General features: G+C 39.5%; 1 protein-coding gene across 4 annotated transcripts in view; it reads right to left on the bottom strand.

Moving 5' to 3' along the window:
- Window positions 1-19,862, bottom strand: part of AFAP1 (actin filament associated protein 1) — a 177,056-nt gene that overhangs the window by 62,782 nt on the left and 94,412 nt on the right. For all 4 annotated transcript variants that reach the window (XM_054030627.1, XM_054030630.1, XM_054030629.1 and 1 more), the window contains 2 exons: window positions 8,667-8,775; window positions 1,459-1,670 (listed from right to left, as the gene is read on the bottom strand). In XM_054030627.1, coding sequence (XP_053886602.1) covers window positions 1,459-1,670; window positions 8,667-8,775 — 321 coding nt within the window. The remainder of the gene's footprint in view (window positions 1-1,458; window positions 1,671-8,666; window positions 8,776-19,862) is intronic.

Here is a 19,862-nt window from a genome sequence, read left to right as displayed (position 1 = left end):
GTCAAACTTTTTTTGACAATTAAAATATATACAATGCAAAAATAATATCCTTAAAACATAAATTGAACTGTCCGTTTAATACCAATTTCCCACCATATTTACAGCAACCTCTTCTCTTACCATCTATGTCCCAAAATCTTTCCATTCCCCCTTCAGCCAAAGTAGAAGATGAAATTTGCAGCATACTCCGAACATTGACAAATCTGGGCCATGAGGACCAACCAGGGAAAATGAGTTGCTAAATTGAGGGTCCCCCCTTTGTGGAATATCCCTTTCCAGCTGCTACCAAATTTTTAAGTTGGGATACAACCATCATAAGCTCATCTGCTAATTGCAACTTTGTTGGCGCCACACAGGAAGAGAGTAAACAGACCACACGTGATTTAGGGTGTAGAAATGAAACCCTCTCATAAGCAGAGCCGTCCCTAGGGTATGGTGAATTGGGGCAACTGCCTTGGGCCCTGTGCTTGGTGAGGAGGTGGGCGGGAAGGTGAGGTGGGGGAGGGTGAGGAGCCTGCCGATCAGCGCCTCCCCCTCTCTCCCAGTGCCTACCACCGATCATCTGTTTCATCTATAGGCGCTGTGGAGGGAGGAGCGAGGATGCAGCACACTCAGGGGAGGGGGTGGAACTGGGTGGGGAAGAGGCGGGGCGGGAAGAGGTGGGCACTGGGGGAAGTGGTGGAGTGGGGGCAGGGCCTACCAGAGCCAGGGGGAGCACTCCTGGCAGATAGAAACTCGGCGCCTATGTCCCGGGCCATGCACCCCCCTAGGGTTGGCCCTACTCATAAGATAAACCTTTTTTCACTAAACAGAAACAAGTCTTGCAGCAGAAAGTTTACTAAGTCATGGACCTGCAACTGGTGATAACTATATGAAAGAAACATAATAGAGTTCTAGAGAATGAACACACAAAGACATTTAAATCACTTCCATCTTTCCTTTCTATGATGCAGCTGTGAGTTATGTGAATATTGCATCTGTAATTACAGCAGAACAGATGGCGAAGGTTTAGTTTTAAGTATATACATTACAATAACATATGCTGCCAAGGGACTTGTTTCTCTCTAAGGGTCTGATCCAACAGCTCTTATATAGGGAAAACTCTCACAGAATCTAGTGGGATTTTTGCTTCCATAAGGATTGGGTTTACAAGGTTTCAGGGATGAAATATATTAGACAGAAATAGGCTTCAGGCTATGTTCTCTGCATCAGAGAATTTTCTAGGGTGTAGGTTTCACTCTGAAGGTTCCACGTTCTAAGTGGCTTTAAAAAAAGCAATCAATCGATCGATATGGGGCCCCTGGTCTTGGGTTCTTATTCATGACGACACTCTCTGACAGCAATACTAAACTTGATTGCTATTTACAATATATTTACAATAAGCCATTTTCCTTTAAAAATAATCACATCTTTAAATGACAAACAAAATCTAGCCAAAGGAAATAAAATAATAATTACCAGTAGTTTGTTTTCTTTGATAACACACAGTAGTTTGGTCCATTGTCCAAATCGCTTCTTTCTCAAGAGGAAGGCACAGATTTTGGCATCTTTTACGAGGTCCATAGAAGCCTCCTCAGAAGGCCATTGATGTCTCATTTTTTTTCCTTTTCCATCTTCCTCCTCTTCATCATAGGATTCGTAAGAGCTGCTCATAGCATCTGAGTCATAATCTTTAAGGAAAGTATGAAAGTGCCCAGTTAAAACCATCAACCATGAAATACACCTATAAAACTTGACTTGCATCTGAAGAAGTGAGGTTCTTACCCATGAAAGCTTATGCTCCCTATACTTCTGTTAGTCTCAAAGGTGCCACAGGACCCTCTGTTGCTTTTTACAGATTCAGACTAACACGGCTACCCCTCTGATACTTGACACCTATAAAACTGAACAACTGTAATGGGATCTATTTTAAGTACTACCTTTTATTCTAAAGACAAACCAAAAACAATATATTTTTCAATCCTCAGTAATATCAATACATTAAGTTTATTGAGTATGAGATGCTATAAAAATGAGAAGTGCATCATCATTAGATTTAACTATAGAGCCATAATTATACCCCAGGAATTTTAACTAAAACTGTAACTTGGGAATTAATGCTTAGCATTTAGACACTGCTTATTTTGAAAGTGCTACTTGCAATTTCATTTTTCCCCTTTTTGCAGCTTTTCTAGAGGAAGCGATTATAATCTTTCCCCATTCCTTAATGCAATACTAAACTCTTGGTGACAATGTCTGCATGGAAAGAAAGAAAGAAATGTAAATATTCAGGACATAGCATGTAGAGAAATAAACATGGAGTATGACAGAGCTCACAAGGAATCAAGTATTTCTGTATGTTCAAGTAATTTACATTGTATACAGTAGAAAAATACGTCTGTACAAAATGTCATAAAATTATAACAGCAACAAGTTACAAACCATGAGGCAATTAATGCTAACATAGACGGTGCTGTTGATTGCATCAGTGCCTCTGCTAATGTTGAAAGCATTCTGAAGAAACTCTCTCCTTACGTTCCTTAGTCCACATGCTTTGGGCCGAATGGCAAGACTCTTTTTGATTTAAGTGGGCTTTGTATCACCCCCTTTGTTATCAAGAGCCAGGAGTTAGTTCTCTACTAAATCTGTTCCCCCTACTAAATAAGGACCTTTCTGTCAGCTGGTATGCCTAGAAGCTCCAGAAGGCACAATCCTTCCTAAGCTGTGGAATGATAGGGCACAGCACTAAGCCAATGCAAGGCAATGGCTAAGAGCTACAAATGAATCCAAAGTTAAGAAACACTACAAGGTTTTTATTGTTTAAAAAAAAATAATAAATGAAATAAAAGGGAAGGGTGGGAAAGGTTAGGGAGTATCTATTATTTAATTTAAACTGGCAAACTGGAAAATGGTTTTATATTAAAGACTGTTCATTTTCTCATAATCATGTAAAATAATATGTGAAATCTCCATCTCTTCTAATTACCTCCCTGAAAAGAGCCTAAACAAAAACACCCTTCTGGAGGGGTTATTCAGGAAGCTCTATGAAAGTTTACACTACTAAATTAGAAAATGCCTAGGAGGTTATTGATCAAACTCAGACATACAAAAAACCACCCACATGTTACCTGCAGAGACAGAAGAGTTAAAGTGGTGAAATTACTAAACATGAAAATGCAGAATTCAGTAGTTAAATCAGCATTTTCAGGGAGGCCTGCCTATCCCCTTGCCCTAGAGTTATATCCAGAACCCTAGCCCATCCCTCTGGCAACAATCCTCCTTGAAAGACAGCTCCATTCTTCCTGACTGCTCTATTCTCTGCCACCAGACTCCCTCTGAATCTGAAAACTCCCAGAGGGGTGGCCAGCAGTGGTGGAGAGCAGAAAAGGCAAAAAACCATTATAGCATTTAAATAAAGTGAGAAGACAGGACCCCATTCCTGATGGTGTTGTCACAAAGCATGGGGGAGACCAGGCCCTGCACCCCCCGGCTTCCTGCGATTCACCATCACTCTCAGCCAGCCAGTTGAACAGAAGGTTTGTTTAGACGACAGGAACACAGTCCAAAACAGGTTTTGCCGGTACCGACAACAGCCCCCTCCCCCTTTAGTTAGGTCCATCTGGGGGCCCAAGGGAGGCCACAGCCTCGTCGGGAAGCCCAAGCCCCATCGGGTCACCACTCTCCATCTTCCAGCCAGCTCCAAACTTGAACACTCCCTTCAGCCCCCTCCTTTCTGGCCTTTTCCCAGCTCCTCCCCCAGCCTTTGTGTCCTTTGTCCAGTTTCCCGGGCAGAGGTGTTACCTGGCCTCCAACCCCCCTCCTGGGTTCTCATGTTACATGATCAGGTATGCTCCCTTCCCCAATGCAGGCAGCCCCAGCAAAACTACTCTGCAACCTTCCTAGGTCAATATTCCGCACTCAGCATTCAAATACCACATCAAGAACATTCCCACTTCGTCACAGGCGTGCATCCATTTGATCATTTCTATCTCCAAAATGAACTGACAAGGCTCTTTGTTAAAGATCAGATCCAAATACGAGAGCATATAGAAGCTACACACTTCCAATATTGCTTTCATTAGGCCACATTTAAGACTCTTCTGCTGTATTACGGACACACCTTGAAGAAGTAGAGTGTTATGTGAACAGAACAACAACTACTTCTTATCAGATGAGAGCCTAGCATAATACCTTTTCAATCTGCATTTTTAGTGTATCTGACGCTGAGGAGGCAAAAGGCAATATTGTATCTGTCTTCGCTGTATTTTAATAAATCATTTCCATTTTATGGGATGTTTTAACTTTCTCATATTCCACGAAAGAATGTTCCACCTACCAAATACCATTGTTATCAGTCATCTCCTTACTGTATTATGAAGAATTGGTTTCTTTTTACCTCAAGCCCCAAGCAAATATCTTGTTTCCTTCACTTTTCAGCAAGGTCATTTGCTTAACCACTGCACTTCTCTTCACAACACCCACATACTTTCATCAAGGTTATTAATATCCCAATTATGGAGGTACCGGTGGGGACTCCCAATTTAAAGGCTGAGTTTTGCATTTCAAGTATCCATACACACGACACACACCACCATCATGCACTCTGCATCCAACAATTTAAAAAGTCTTGATTTGGAATGTATATATATATACACATTATTAACAAAATAGAATTATAGACCAAGTCATATTTTATTAGACATCTTATTTTGGCACATCTGTTTTGGCACAGAGTTCTCCCTTTGGGAGTTAAAGCATAGGCTGGGTCATTTATCCCTGCATAAAATACTTATTCACCTGGCTCCCTACTACCCCAACCACTGTTGCCATCATGGTACAAACAAGGGCAATTATCAATACTGAGTAACCATATTATTTTAGCACTGTAAACCCTTGTCCCTCCTCACCACACCTCTTCTGTACTTCCTTATGCACCTTCTCCACGCCATTTATGATTTTATAGACTTCTACCATAAACCTGCAGATTTAAGCTTTCCTTTAAAAAAAAAAAAGTTTCTAGTCCTTGCTGTTGCAAAGAGAACCTTCCAAGTGTGACCTGAATGTGAAAGACGCAGTACCACTGCAGCAATTCAGAAACCTGATGGCAACAACAGGGAAACTGACAAACAAGTTGTGAGTTCAACTGCTTGCCAAGGCAATGAGCTACAGCAGAGGTGTACATTGGTGATCTTCATGGGAAAGATTTTTTAAAAAGTTAGGGGAAGGGGGAGTAGTGAGGCCTTACCCCACCCCCTCTGCAGAAGACAGGACACTGTGGGAGGACAGGGTAGTCAAGAATGGCAACTCAACACTCACAATACATTAAGGTTGATGGGTGTCAAGGAAAAGAGAGATTGCTCCTTTTCCCCAGCAACACAGGGGGAAGGGAAGGGGTTCAAGCCTATCCACACTCACTAACCAGAGATTAATGTCTCCATAACTTACAGGGAATTGACCTTCCGCGAGACCTCAACATTTCATACTAGCGGAACACACACAATGATCAAGATTATTTTTAAAAGGTGTTTAAAGTTAGGCTCCTAAATCCTCATTTAGGTTCCTAAACTAAGTGGTCCGACTTTCAAAAGTGTAGAGCATCCAGTAGCTCCCACGAACTTTTGAGTCCAGGCTCTGTGCAGTAGAGGGCAATGGCACACGTTTGAGGCAGTACATTCTAATAGGTACTGTATAGGCAGAATTCAATTTTTTTTAATATATAATTTCAACAGATAATATCAATGTTTATTTCAAAGCAATTTTTTCAATTTTTATTGATTTTAAATTTTCATGGTTGTGGGAAATTATGGGAGGTTCAGACAACAGGGGAGTTAGACACTAATTTAATTATAGTGGACCCTGGGATTCAAAAAATTAATGCTTTATAACTGTCAAAGCACAAATTGTCAACATAACATGTCAAAATATACAAATTAAATATCCTTAAATCAAACTTTAATAAGTTCTCAAGTAGCATTTTTCTTACTTAACTAGCTGTAAATTTTGATTGTTATCAATGGAAATATTTTGGGGGGTTGTGTATGAATCAACGTTCACCGACATTTACCAGTAAAAACCTAATCCTTCCAGGCCTAGTTTTATTTACACACACACACACACACACACACACACACTTACACTTTTTGGCAGAGCTTGATGGTTATTCTAGTTTCTGTTGTATGAATTACATACTTTTCTGTGTACAAAAATAGTACAGATTGTTAAGGAAAATAATACCCTAATACATTTTCACATTATTCCCAATAAGGTATTCAAAGAATTAACTTGAAGCTAATTTAAACCAGGTCACTCTGGAGCAGTATTTTTCAATAAATGGAGATGGAAAAGAGAGTCATCATCAGTTGAGGCACACTTCGACTTGTTCTTATCTGCAGATAAATATTTATTTACAGACCACAGATAGGGAAATCACCATCATTTTGTTTTCATGAACTATACTCCTGTGGATTTTTCACCTTTTTATAGGAACATGGAAGATGTGAGCCTATTTACTGTTAATTATAGTAGAAAAAAATATTCTTATTACAGTAGAACCTCAGGAGTTATGAACACCAGAGTTACGAAATGACCGGTCAACCACAGACCTCATTTGGAACCGGAAGTGGGCAATCAGGCAGCAGCAGAGAAAAAAGAAAAAAACCAAATACAGTACATACTATGCTAAACAAACTACTAAAAAAAAAAATGGAAAAGTTTTAAAAAAAGATTTGACAAGGTAGGGAAACTGTTTCTGTGCTTGTTTCATTTAAATTAAAATGGTTAAAAGCAGCATTTTTCTTCTGCATAGTAGCTTCAAAGCTGTATTAAGTCAGTATTCTGTTGTAAACTTTTGAAAGACCCACCATAACATTTTGTTCAGCGTTTACAAAGATTTCAGAGTTATGAACAACCTCCAACCCCTTGTAACTCTGAGGTTCTACTTTATGAAGAAACATATACTATAGAGAGTTATATCTGTTTGAACATTTATTTAATCCATTAGAGAAAGCATTCTCTCTTTTTTTCCCTCCACTTCATGATGCTGTTCTTGTAGTCTGGGCCCTTAGAATCTGTGTCTTCTCAATCACATCCACCTCAAAATCAGTGCCATATCCTGACTGCAGTTATTACAAGTAAAATGAGTTTGGTGGTTTTATTGTAGTCACTTATGTTCATATTATTCACAAAGCCATAAGACAAGCTAGCACAAATGAGCTCAATGGGAATTTTGCTAGAGTAGATGGGTAACAAGCACTGAAGAAGGCCTATGGTGAATTTAGCCACTAACTTTACTACAGATAAACAAGTTGTTGACAGTACTTGTATTCTTCTAGAAGGGTTAAAAGAGTGGATGATAAATACAAAAGGTAATTGAATTCAGCAGAGTTGAGACAATATAGGTTATGAGTTACGCTAGTTATGCATATAACTTTTACAAAAGTTATAGCTTTGATTTATGGGAGGTGGGGGGATGGTCCATCTCCCCTAAATGTTCCTGTAGGTCTGGATAGTAATGAAGGTTAATAAAAATAAGTCTGAAATTTGGTTAGCATGTTCTGGGTTATAGCCCCACTGAAACAACTACCGTACAGTACTTTAAAATGCAGCTAATATTTTCTCCTTGAGCTGGGCTCTTGCATTTAGTAGCTAACCATGAACTGGCAGTTCACTGGGTCAGAGGGTGTGAGCAGGACCACCCTGCACTATTTCTGGGGGAGAAGCAGGGAGTGGAAAGTCCCTGAGCACTGCTGAGGCTGAGCGTGTCTATATTCATTTTACATTTTTTGGAACTCTTATTTTTTTGCCTAGGTTAAGTTATTCCTATTAACAAGGGCCAGATTTTCTTTGGTTTGGTTTTTTAAATGTTTAGAGCTAATGCATACATATCATTCTCCAAGAAAAACAAAGGACTCTCTCTAAACCACAGTGTACAAATGGCACACAGATCATTTGTTAGTGCTATAATGTTTCTCTTGTTTTATTGTTTAGGAGAACAGATTTTATTTAGTCATTCGTTTAGATTTAAACAACAATAAAAATGGTCTAACAAATTTAGGGTCATGAATGAGGATGATCCAGCAGAAAAGTTTTCATACAGAAGTGATGGATTATCTCTGCCAGACAATAAATAAGAGCAGCAAAAGAAACCTTTTTACCTCCTCCAACCCACAGGGAAAACACCCTCCATCTTTTAGTACTTAAATGCCAGCTCGCTAAACCTGCACAACTGTTCAATGGCAGGCATACCATCATTCTATCACTGTGATCCAATCATACGACAATGTAAGCTAGATTAGATTGGGTAAATATTTGGATATGATCATGGGAGACCTGAGTGCTGAGGTAATCGGTAATTTGGTGATTAATCAGGAGGTAATTTGGTGATTAATCAGGAGGTAGCACTCGAATTGATATTGAAATAGTGTCACAGGATAACACTGGCGGTATTGGTCACTCACATCAGAAACTGCTGTTGGGTCCAGCAAGCCTACCTGATCCCCCTGTCATAAACCAGCCACAATCTATCCTTATAGGTACGGACACTAGTGAGCCCTTCATATAATTCTTAAATACAGAGGATGTAAAGAGAGAGAAGTTTTCTTTTTTGTTTATGTCTTCGTGTTTTAAAGCACTGGAAGTCATTAAAACTGACAATTGTTTAGGATGGCATCAGGATAAATGTTACTCACTGGAAGTGATATATTCAGGAGCCTTTCCAGGACTAAGTGGCACCGCCTCCTCATAGTAGCCTTCAGGAAGGGATGATGTTGGTAGAGGTGGAGGCCCATTATCTGGTGGCTAAATGAAGAAAGAAATTAATGAGATCAAAAGCCCAACAGATCACTGACCAATAAAATGCACCTAAGATGTCTGCTAATGTTTACTGCTAATTATGGAAACATTACCAAGGTTAGCAATGCCAACTAGTTCTCTTGTGACTTTTTGTAATGTCAATTATACATAAAAGCAACGCTCAGGAAAGGTGAAGTAGTCATGCTTCTTTATACAACAGAGGTTGTGGAGAGTAGCAGCTTTTGGAAAGAAAATAGGTCCAAGTTTCAAGCTCCCCACGGGTAGTTATAATAAAATAATAGGTTAGTGGTTGAGATTAACAAAGCAGCAGAAGGAATTTAGCCACACCATCTTCCATATCCTGGTGATATGTTCTGAAGCCACAAAGGGCACAAATCTGTCCCCATTGCTCATGTCGAGTCGTACCTTACTCTGTAAATACTGCAAGTGATTCCAGCAGGACAACATGCAGACTAAAGCATTACTTAGCATCATCAGAGTAGCAGAACTAGGATGAAAGATGGAAACTACATTAAAAAAATACTCTTACTATGTAAATATTAAGAGGTGAAAAACGTTTTGCAGTCTAACACCTTGAAAGGAAGGCTTTTTTTTTAATTTAAGAACTGTAAACCTGGGATCCTACAATGGAATCCATGCAGCTGGACTCTATCCTTGCATGGAATCTCCATTCAAAGATTCTTCTGTGCAGACAATTGTACAAGATCAGGGCAGAGGATGCTAACAGTGTGCTGTTCTACAGAGACACAAATGTTCATGTTGTAAAAGGACAAATATACCCTCCACTAACAATGCACAGACCATTTTAATACCAAATTCACTGGATTGGAAGAGACCTTTGGTGGATCATGTAGTTCATAGTTCAGTGATCAGTTAGTTCTTCAGTTACATTACATTTCTGAATGAATGAGTTAATCCAAATAACTTTATGCAGAGCTTTCTGAGAGGTGACAATATAATAGTTCAGAAAATCGACACTTACTGATAAAAAATATTTCACATACCAGATCAAATTTTAAAATACTGGCTTTCTAAATACAAATCTGTTTTGAGTTTTAAACACTAGTTGCTGATAGGCTGATAAAGTAACAAGGTAAATTTTAGTACTGCATGATTTATACCATATCAGGTTACTGTCATATTTCTTTGACAAGTAGGAAAACAACCATATTTTATAGATTTCACTCATGTTTGCTGTAAGTTCTTAATCCTACAGTTTCACACTGAAGGGAATTTTTGTACCTCCTTTCAATACCATAGGTTTATTGTATGGTATGTTATATCTTTTTCTCCCTCTACACCTTATCTCTGGATAATCTCATCTGCAAACACAAATTCAACTACCATATGGATGCTCAGAACTCACAGACCTACCTCTCTATTCCAGACCTGTCTCCTTTTGACAAAACAAATATCTTGTCCTGTCTCCCTGACATCTCCTTAAAGATATCTAGCGCCAATCAGGCTCAACGTGGCTCAAACAGAGCTCTTAATCTCTTCTCTCCCTCCCAAGTCCTCCCTGCTACCTCCTCTCCCAATCACTAGGGACAACACCACCATCCCACCTGTCACAGAGGTCTGTAACCTGTGTGTCATCCCTCCCTTCAGGTCCTCAAATTCACGCTATGTCTAAATTTTACTGATTCTTTCTGCATAACATCGCCCTATGCATTTGCACAAGAGAGCAAATGGGTGCTAGCTATGAGCTACCTGCATTGCCGGACACCGCACAGTGTGGAGAGCAGCCTCTGTGGGGCTGGTATTGCCCCCTTACACACAAGTGGACAGAGCTTTGTTCTGCTGAGCCAGGGAAGAGGGGGGAGTAATCTCCTTATGGTTTATATCAGTTGCAGATTACTTCCCTTTGGAGCAAGGGGCGAAACTAAGTAATGAATTGTGACTCTTAGGGTCAGTTTACTCCCTGGTCTGCTCTTGGATGTATGCCTCCCCTTGCCCAGGCAGACTTTAATGTCCCAGTCTAGCCTTAAACTATTTTCCCAGTGTGTGTGTGAGATCATATGTATATGTATGAACTTCCTATTATTAAACCAATTCATCTAGGAAATATTAGTCTAGAGGAGTCATGCATATTTTGATGCAGCATAGACACAAGGCTTCTAAGCTCTCTTTTATTCAGCAATAAATAAGAGATTCCAATAGAGATATGAAAATGCTTGTTTTTAGTCTAAATGTTATTCGAAAAGAAAGTGGGAAAAAAAAGAAGGGAAATGAAACACAAATGGTGCTTGTCTGAATTCGACCCCTTTAGAACACTGGTTACTTCACACAGCTGGAGCGGGTAAACATGTGCAGCCAATGTCAACACAGATGGAATCCATTTCTGAATTAACTGGGACCTGGTTTCTGAAATGTATTTTGCAGTGCTTGCCATACACAAAGTTTTAAAAACAATGAAAACCCCCCAGCATACTGGCTTTTGAAAGAGGCACAATTAGTAGAAACAACTGAAGGCACTTTTCAAAAATGTCCACTGTAAAGAATGTTTTCTGATTAAAGTGAGACAGCTTGCTTTTGTCTTTTTTTTTTAAGCAGAAACATAGACCACATTCGAAGTCTGTACTATAAACCCCTGTGTTTTCTATGAGATCTGGCACTCCTAATGCTCTGTACAGCAAATCAAAAATGTATGAATCTACAGGCAGACATTCTGACGTTATTGATATTTATAATTATTTTTTTTTAACAAAAAACATGTTATTTGCTAGTTGCATTGTTGAAAACTTTCAATTCACTATAAAGTTGTAAATTTTTCTGGCAACTTTTCAAGAGCAGAACTGACATGGAATGCATCAAAACAGAACATCTGATTTCAATAAAACTTTATTAATTCATCTGCAAATGACAAACATCCCCAAATGCAACTAGCTTGATGATTAGATAAGATGATTATGTCTGATGAAAATCAGGTAACCCTGCACAACAGACAAATTGCTCCTATTTTTTTTACTTTTCAATCTGGCATGTATCTTCTAATATTTAAATTAGTATTATGTTACTAGCTTAGAATGAAGTGCAGCCTGACAACCTGACTACCCAGGGTCATTAAAGAAGCTATTGCACTTTCTATAAGAGTAGCTATGATACCTCTATGTCCTTGCTAAATTTCTATTTTGTTCTAGCCAAACACTACAGATTAAGTAGTTACATTCTCACCTGGCTAGAGTATTCTTCATTTCCTATCTGTAGCAAACGGCATGGGACTTGGAGGGACTACAAATTATTGTCACTGAGACTCTAGCGCAAGGATGTGAGGATGAGATACTGACCAAGCAAGTCACAACTAGTGGCAGATACAAATTAAGCCCTGCTGCTAAGTGTAACGAAAGAGGTACCAGGGCTCAAGCAATTTGGTGTCAAGGCTCAAGCAATTTTTTTACATTCATAGCTGATGTAGCAAGCCCAAAAGTGCTGGGGCTATGAACTGCCAAGCCTAGAGGTGCCGGGGCTCAGCTCTGGAAAGCCCTGGCACAAATTAAGCACTGCCTAGCAGGGCATACTTCCCAGACTACAGCACATATAACTGTGGAACAGGACACAGAGTCTAGAATACCTTCAAATCTCAGATGAGAGGCTCCGGGCATTCTAACACAGCACCAAACAGCGCTGGGTACTACATGCAGTTTAAAAAAAATGCAAGGTCATACGCCAGGGTTGGCCAGATTGCAAGGAGCAAACGCCACAGGAGTTTACCCACTACTACCACATGAATCATCAGCTGTACATGCAAGACAGGATTTTGTTTAAAGGAGACAAAGCAGTAAATCCAGCAGAGTTAAGAACTGACATAATGAGATGGATACACGCTTCACACCTGGGGACAGAGGCTTATATGAGATGAAACATGGAATGTGTCTAATGGCCAGGCATGAATGCCCAACAAAGAGTATATGGAACCGTGGGAGGTGTGCAAAGAGTATAGTGACTAACAACAGATGGAGACTCTATAGCTTCATGAAATCCCACCCAACCCTGGGAAAAGACTGGCCCAGACCTGATCACTTTTAAGGACAGGAACCACATGGTAACAGTAGACTTCTCCAATTTCGGAGAAGTGATCTCTCCAGAGGACACTCAGGTAAGGACTGTGATTAGAAAATTAAAGTTGCATTTTACAAGGTATGGCATACTTGGCATGCTATGCTCAGACAGTGGGTGACATTACACTGTACCAGAATTCAAACAAACAATTCAGCGCCAAATGGGAATTTGAGCACAAGGTATCTTCCTCTAGATACCCAAAAAGGAATCAGAAGACAGAGTTGGCAATAAAGACAGCCAAGAGACTGATTGCAAAGGCAAAACAGATAGGAAGGGATCTCTCCCTGACAATGTTGGGTAAATGCAATACACCCTCACCAGAGACCGGATAGTAACCCAATACAGAAGATATGTCTACCTTACAATTGGGAGGAGCGCCTATTGCAGCACCATGAATCTCACAAAGCAAAAAACTTGGACAGGGGAGCACCAGTTGCAGGAGGCACCAGGAAGTCAGTCTGTGTGCACTTGGTTAGAATACTAGCTGCAGCATCTCTGTTAATAGTTGTCTTAATAAAGAGCCAGTTTAGATTTACAAGCATGGAGTCCTTTCATGTTATCATCCAACATCCAGTACATATACACTATCCTAAACCCTTGTGCAGTATTTCTTTGCATTGCTGAACAAATTCTTCTTGCATCATACCTAAAACCATTATAAATACTATATGGTGGGTTAAGAAGGATAGTAAATTAAAAAAAAAATTAAGCTGTGGTTTTAGAACTTTAAGTTAATACCACAAACCTCAGAAAGCAAAGAATTCCACATCAGTGGGGCAACCCAAGCATATAAATCATAATATTTAGAAGTGACAAATGGTAAGCATCTAACAGCATTGAACTGAGCTCAATTCCAGCTGATTGTTTTATGCAACGGCACTGCTGCCCTGGGACAGAACCTAGAGATGCACCTAAACTTTTGCTGCAACATCTGTCAGACAGGCTTGAATTTGAGATATTTATTAAATAAAATTTGCAAAACTCAAGTACAGTACACATCACTTAAATGACAAAAGGCAGGCAAGAGTTACACCCGAACTCCATGGCAGAGTGACAGAAGAAATGTGGAATTAATTTACCTCAGAGATTCAAAAGTAAAAAGAATGAAAAAATAAAATTTCTGTTTTATTTAGGATTAATAATGAAAGATTAATACATATCCACTTGGAGGTGACACTAAGACAACTGGAAATATACAGATGAAGAACCCAGAAAATAAGGAAAAGGCAGAACAAATTTGTATATAACATCAATAAGAATTGGCGTATGTACCAAAAAGGTTCAGATGTAGAGAGAAGCGCAATGGGCCTTAATCAGAATTCTGGCAAATACCTCAATATTAATCCCAGGAAGATGTATTTAAATTATAGTCTGTGTGAAAGTACCAGTCAGACGTGATTACTGAATTTTTTTATTGTAACTGTGCTAGGCACTTCCCACTGCAGATGAAAGACACTTCCCTCCTGAAGGAGCTTACAAGATATTTATGCACATGACATGATGAGGAGTTAAGACATATGGAAATGACATGATGAGGGGTTAAGACAAGAAACAGCAGACACAGGGAGAAGAAGAGAGGATGGACAGGGCAATGCCAATTAAATTATGCCATTACTCTGTGAAGGTTAGTCCACAGCATGATGTAGTGAAGAGTTTTCTTTTAAAAACTGAAACAAAACAGGAGGAGAATTTGGATAGGATTTTCACAAGTGGTCAGCATTGTCCTAACTGTTCTCCCACTGAAATCAACAGGAGTTATATCATTGACTTCAATGGGAGCAGAATTAGGCCAATGATGAGCACTTTGGAAAATTTCACCTTTAAGTTTAAGCAAGTAGTTTTTAAATAAGGTGAAACCTGGGGGTACGCAAGACAAATTAGCCTCCTGAAAGGGGAACAGCAGTTTGAAAAGGTTGAGACCATTGCTCTAGAAAAGCAAAGGCAGCAACAAGCAAAATAATACTCTAATAGTCCAGTGGGTCGAAGTTCACCAACAGAGGAAACCAGCTCAGGAATGGTATTGCATGGATGGGGAAGACAGGGCAATAAGAAACTGGCAAAATGATGAAACCTGACCGTAGTACATGAGAGCACAATACCCTAAAGCAGTGGATCTCAACCAAGGGAATGTGTACCCCTGGGGGTATGCAGAGGTCTTCAATGGGGTACGTCAACTCATCTAGATATTTGCCTAGTTTTAAAACAAGCTACATGAAAAGCACCAGCGAAGTCTGTACAAACTAAAATTTCATACAGATAATGACTTGTTTATACTGCTGTACATACTATATCAGTGTTTCTCAACCCAGGGGTTACACTTTATTTTATAATTAGATGGTAAAAATGAGAAAGTAAGCTTTTTTCAGTAAGAGGGTGCTCTGCCACTTTTGTATTTTTATGTCTGATTTTGTAAGCAAGTAGTTTTTAAATAAGGTGAAACCTGGGGGTACGCAAGACAAATTAGCCTCCTGAAAGGGGAACAGCAGTTTGAAAAGGTTGAGACCATTGCTCTAGAAAAGCAAAGGCAGCAACAAGCAAAATAATACTCTAATAGTCCAGTGGGTCGAAGTTCACCAACAGATCTAATATGATTAGAAAAGATGACATTCCGCTTCATTTAGACAGACAGTTAGGTCACTATATGCCTTTAGTAGAGCACTTTGAGTCCACTGTAAACCCTAACTGTAGTGGATTGAGCAAATGGCTGAACTGTAGTAAAAGCCAATCCAAGACTATATGCCCTTGCAGGCCAGAGATGAAGAAAGCTTTGAAATAGGATTCAATTTATGTTCTTCTTCATAAAAGGGTGTTCTAGAAGTCTCAGAATTAGATCACTTAATCAAATATATCCCTATGATGCTATATACAAATACGAAATAAAGAATAATAAATAAAATACATAATAATAATAATACCCAAGACCAATTCAAATATCAGGGAAAACATAGGAATGACAAAGGAAACAGAATTCTGAAGGACAAAATAGCCAGAAGAAAGGACACAAACTGTAGGCATCCAAAGTTTGAATTTTTTTAACTTCATTTACTTAAGCAAACGCCTCCCCAGATGATCTCTGGATCCAGAGACGCAGAACCAGTTACACATGCACATTTAAGAAAGACAAAGGCAACCATGGCTAGAAGGGGGAAAATTTTCAAAGAACCGGACAACCATCTTCAGTTGAGGAAGGCTGTCCTCCAGTCATTGGAACGTACACAGGTTTGGGTTCCTTCCAGAGTCTTCACTGCAATGGGATACTCAAGATTAGCTGCAAGAATACCAATAGCTGCAAGAATCAGCCTTTCCCAGGTCTAGATGCTGCACCCCATCCTGACAAATGTTATCCTGGTCATGGAGACCCATGGAATTGCCACCTCCAATCTTGAGCACTGCAACATACCGTGAGGTCAGTGGCAGAACCAGGGATAGAATCCAGCTCTGACACCCAGCCCTGTGCTTTAAAACAAGACCACCCTGCTTCAGCATTTGAGCAGCTAGCTGTTGTTATAAATATGTAATAAGTCTGAGTTATATTGTCAACTGTTTGGGGCAGGGACATCAACATTTACATGGCTGCAAAGTGTTTGCACTTTGTAAATAATAACTGTTTAACATTGTCCTCTGAGCGTCGCACATATTTTGTAGAAACTCATAATCTGGAAGTCAACCTTCTACATTTAACTTATTTTAACTTTGATATTTGCAAAAAAAGATTTTATAAAAAAATCATACCAGTTGTAGGCTAGAAACTTAGTCTTTTAAATATTACCATTTATGAACTAATAATCTGATTTGAAACCAACAACTGAATGCAGATTTGTATTCATTGGAATATATATATTCAATCTACTCGGGCACAGAAGTCTAAGGCCAGAAGGAGCCACCAGAACACCTAGTCCTACTGTCTATATATCACAGGCCACCAACACCACCCCGTATCTGCACACTAAACCCAACAACCAAAATTAGATCTTCCTGTATAATATTTGGACCCTCCTCTGCATTGATGATAACTCCCAACTTTGTATTATCACCAAATTTCATTAGCACATTCCTTTGTACTAAAGCCATTAACAAAAACATTGAATAAGATTGATCCGAAGACCAACCTTTGAGGAATTCCACTAGTAACCTCCTTCTAGTCCGATAATCCACCTTTCAGTACAACCCATTGCCTTTCTCCCCTTTAGCCAGTTCTTTATTCATCTTACAATTCTTGTAATGAGCCCCATCTCCCCTAATTTAACTAATCATTTCCTAATAATGAAGTCAAAGTATATCAGATCTACTGCACTTCCCTTTTTTAAAAAATCAGTTATTTTCTCAAAGAAGGAAATCAGGTTAGTCTGGCATGATCTACCTTTAGTAAACCAATGTTGCATTATATCCCCTTTATCATTTACTTCCATTAATTTAATTATTCTTTCCTCCATGAACCACCAGCATGTCCTTGGCTGTAGCCTTAAAAGTAATAAGCTGCCAACAGAATCTACAGTACTAAAAATCTTGCATTATTGTTAATCATGGAAGATGCTATTCAAGGTCCTTTTAAACTGATATCACTAGTCAGCTTTTAACCATACTCAAATGGCTTTAATCAATGAACTTGTATTGAATTTACACAATTTGACCTTTTAATAGAAGGGGGGGGGAAAGCTAATTTCCAACATTTTTCTGAAAGGAAAAAATATGTAACAATGTCATAGAACTCTATTTTTATAAGGGAGACCAGAAAGTAATGAGTAATATTAAATTCTAGAAGAAGTCTTGAGATAAAATAAAGACACAATTTCCTCTTCAGTATTCAAGAAGTGTATTTTTCTTATATCATAATCCTATCACCGTGTTTCAAAAAGAATCCAGGGAGTTGGCATACTTTGTGTTTACAGAGTGATTCATGTAATTTGCAACATCTCACTTTAAAAAATCCTTTTGATTTCACTACAGATTTTCTTCTCCAAAGGCACCATCTCCTTTTAACATTTTCTAATAAAAGTCTGTGAGCATACCTGACAGACAGCAAGATAAAAAGAGGCTGTCAAACTGATTCCCAACAATAGGACGCCCATTTATGTGGAACACTCCTACAGAGTAAGTATGTACGTATGTGGGGAAGTGTAGGGCATAGAATTGACCTACTCTTTTGATTTATGCCTATAGGGAGTCTGGCACATTGCTGGACACTTGTTGTGGTTAAATAGTTATTAAACTGTCAGCGTACCAGAAAAAACAAAAATATGCATGCACTTTACTGTGGAAATAATGCAAAGTAACTTTTTGACTGCACAGAGCATTATCTCTGAAATCATTGACAGTCAGATGAACTATGACAATCTAATGAATGGAAGTTATATGTGTTCTGTCCCTGTCATGCTGTGGGTAATTTATGCTAGTCTTCCTCAGGAATATCTGAACAGCAGGACCTACAGGATATTATATCATTGCTTCACTGGAAAGAGTATTTTTAAAGCTGCTTGATGATGCCACAGGGGTGGGATCCTAGGTGATAAACCAGCAGCAGTTGAGCAGGACATGGAGCATCGGCTCCTTTGTTACTCCAAACCCATTAGCAAGCACCATTGTTTGCAGTGTCACAGCAACAGCATCTTCTACAAGAGAACTAGTACACATTTAACAATAGGGAAAATGTACACAGAGACATACTCAAATACTCAGGCTAGAAAGGAAAGTTACTTACCTTTTAATAACTAGAGTTCTTCAAGATGTGTGATCACTATAGGTATGCTTGCACTCCATGCGCCCAAGACTGGAAAATCTTTATTAGCAGTGCCTGTTAATCCACGCCTGCATCCTGTGCCTCCTCGAGCTCCGAACTGAGGGCATAAGGGATAGCGCAGACCGACCAGATATCCAGTTCCTACTCTACCTTGAATAAAGGGAGGATCCAGGCAGATGGGAAGAATGGCAGGTTGTGAATACCCTTACGAACGACATCTTGAAGAACTCCAGTTACTGTAAGGTAAGTAAGCGTACTTTCTTCTTTGAGTGCCAGTCCCTATGGGTATTTACCGTCAGTGACTCACAAGCTGTACTCACTGATGAGGAAGGACGCATGCTGAACCACAGATTGAAGCACTGTGGTGCTGAAGTATGCATCAAGTAAAGAAGCCTGGATCAAGGGACAGTGTCTGGTAAAGGTGTGCAATGAGCTCCATGTTGCCACTCTACAGATTTCCTCTAGAGGTATACTTTGGAGACAAGCTACTGAGATAGCGTGTGCTCTAGTAGAGTGGAACCTTACACGCTGAGGAGAAGAGTCTTCCATCTGTTCATAAGTTGGATACAAGATCCATTTCAAAAGTCTTTGCAATTGAATTGCTTCCCTTTCATCTGCTCAGTGAATGAGATGAACAATCTCAGGGATTTTCTAAAGGGCTTAGTCCTGTACAGGTAGAAAGTCAGAGTTCCATGAATGCCCAGGGAATGTAGCTTCCGGTCCTCTCTGGAAACATGAGGTTCCTGATAAAACACTAGCACATGAACGGTCTGATTTAGGTGGAATTCACAGGGAACCTTTGTGATGAACTTAGGAAATAACTTTAGGGTCACTTTGTCCTTATGAGATATGCCGCAAGAGCTGCAAATTCCCCTACTCTCCAAGTGGAAATGACTACTTTAAGGAAGGCCACTTTCATGGTAAGATGGAGAAGTGAGCAGGAAGCCAAGGGCTCAAATGGTGAATTTGTAAATGCTAACAGCACCAGGTTGAAATCCTAACTAGGAGTTGGTGCTGACACAGGAGGGAAGGTTCTGAATAAGGACTTTCAGAAATCTCATGATTATAGGGTGTCTGAACATCGAGAAGCTATCAATAGACTGTCTGAAGCCAAGCTTAGAGGCAACTATGGTGGAGCCTTGAGAAGGGTTCTACATGTGTGCAGACGGCCATGAGGCCTAGAAGAACTACGCAGGAACAGGTTGTCATCTGGGCTTATTTGGAGTCGGTCAATGACATTCCTTATTGCAAGGAACCTATCTTGAGGTAAATTGGC

Source organism: Malaclemys terrapin, chromosome 5, assembly GCF_027887155.1.
Source record: "Malaclemys terrapin pileata isolate rMalTer1 chromosome 5, rMalTer1.hap1, whole genome shotgun sequence".
Classification (NCBI taxonomy): Eukaryota; Metazoa; Chordata; order Testudines; family Emydidae; genus Malaclemys; species Malaclemys terrapin.
Note: the sequence above shows the minus strand (reverse complement) of the source record. Positions and strands in the feature narration are given on the sequence as shown.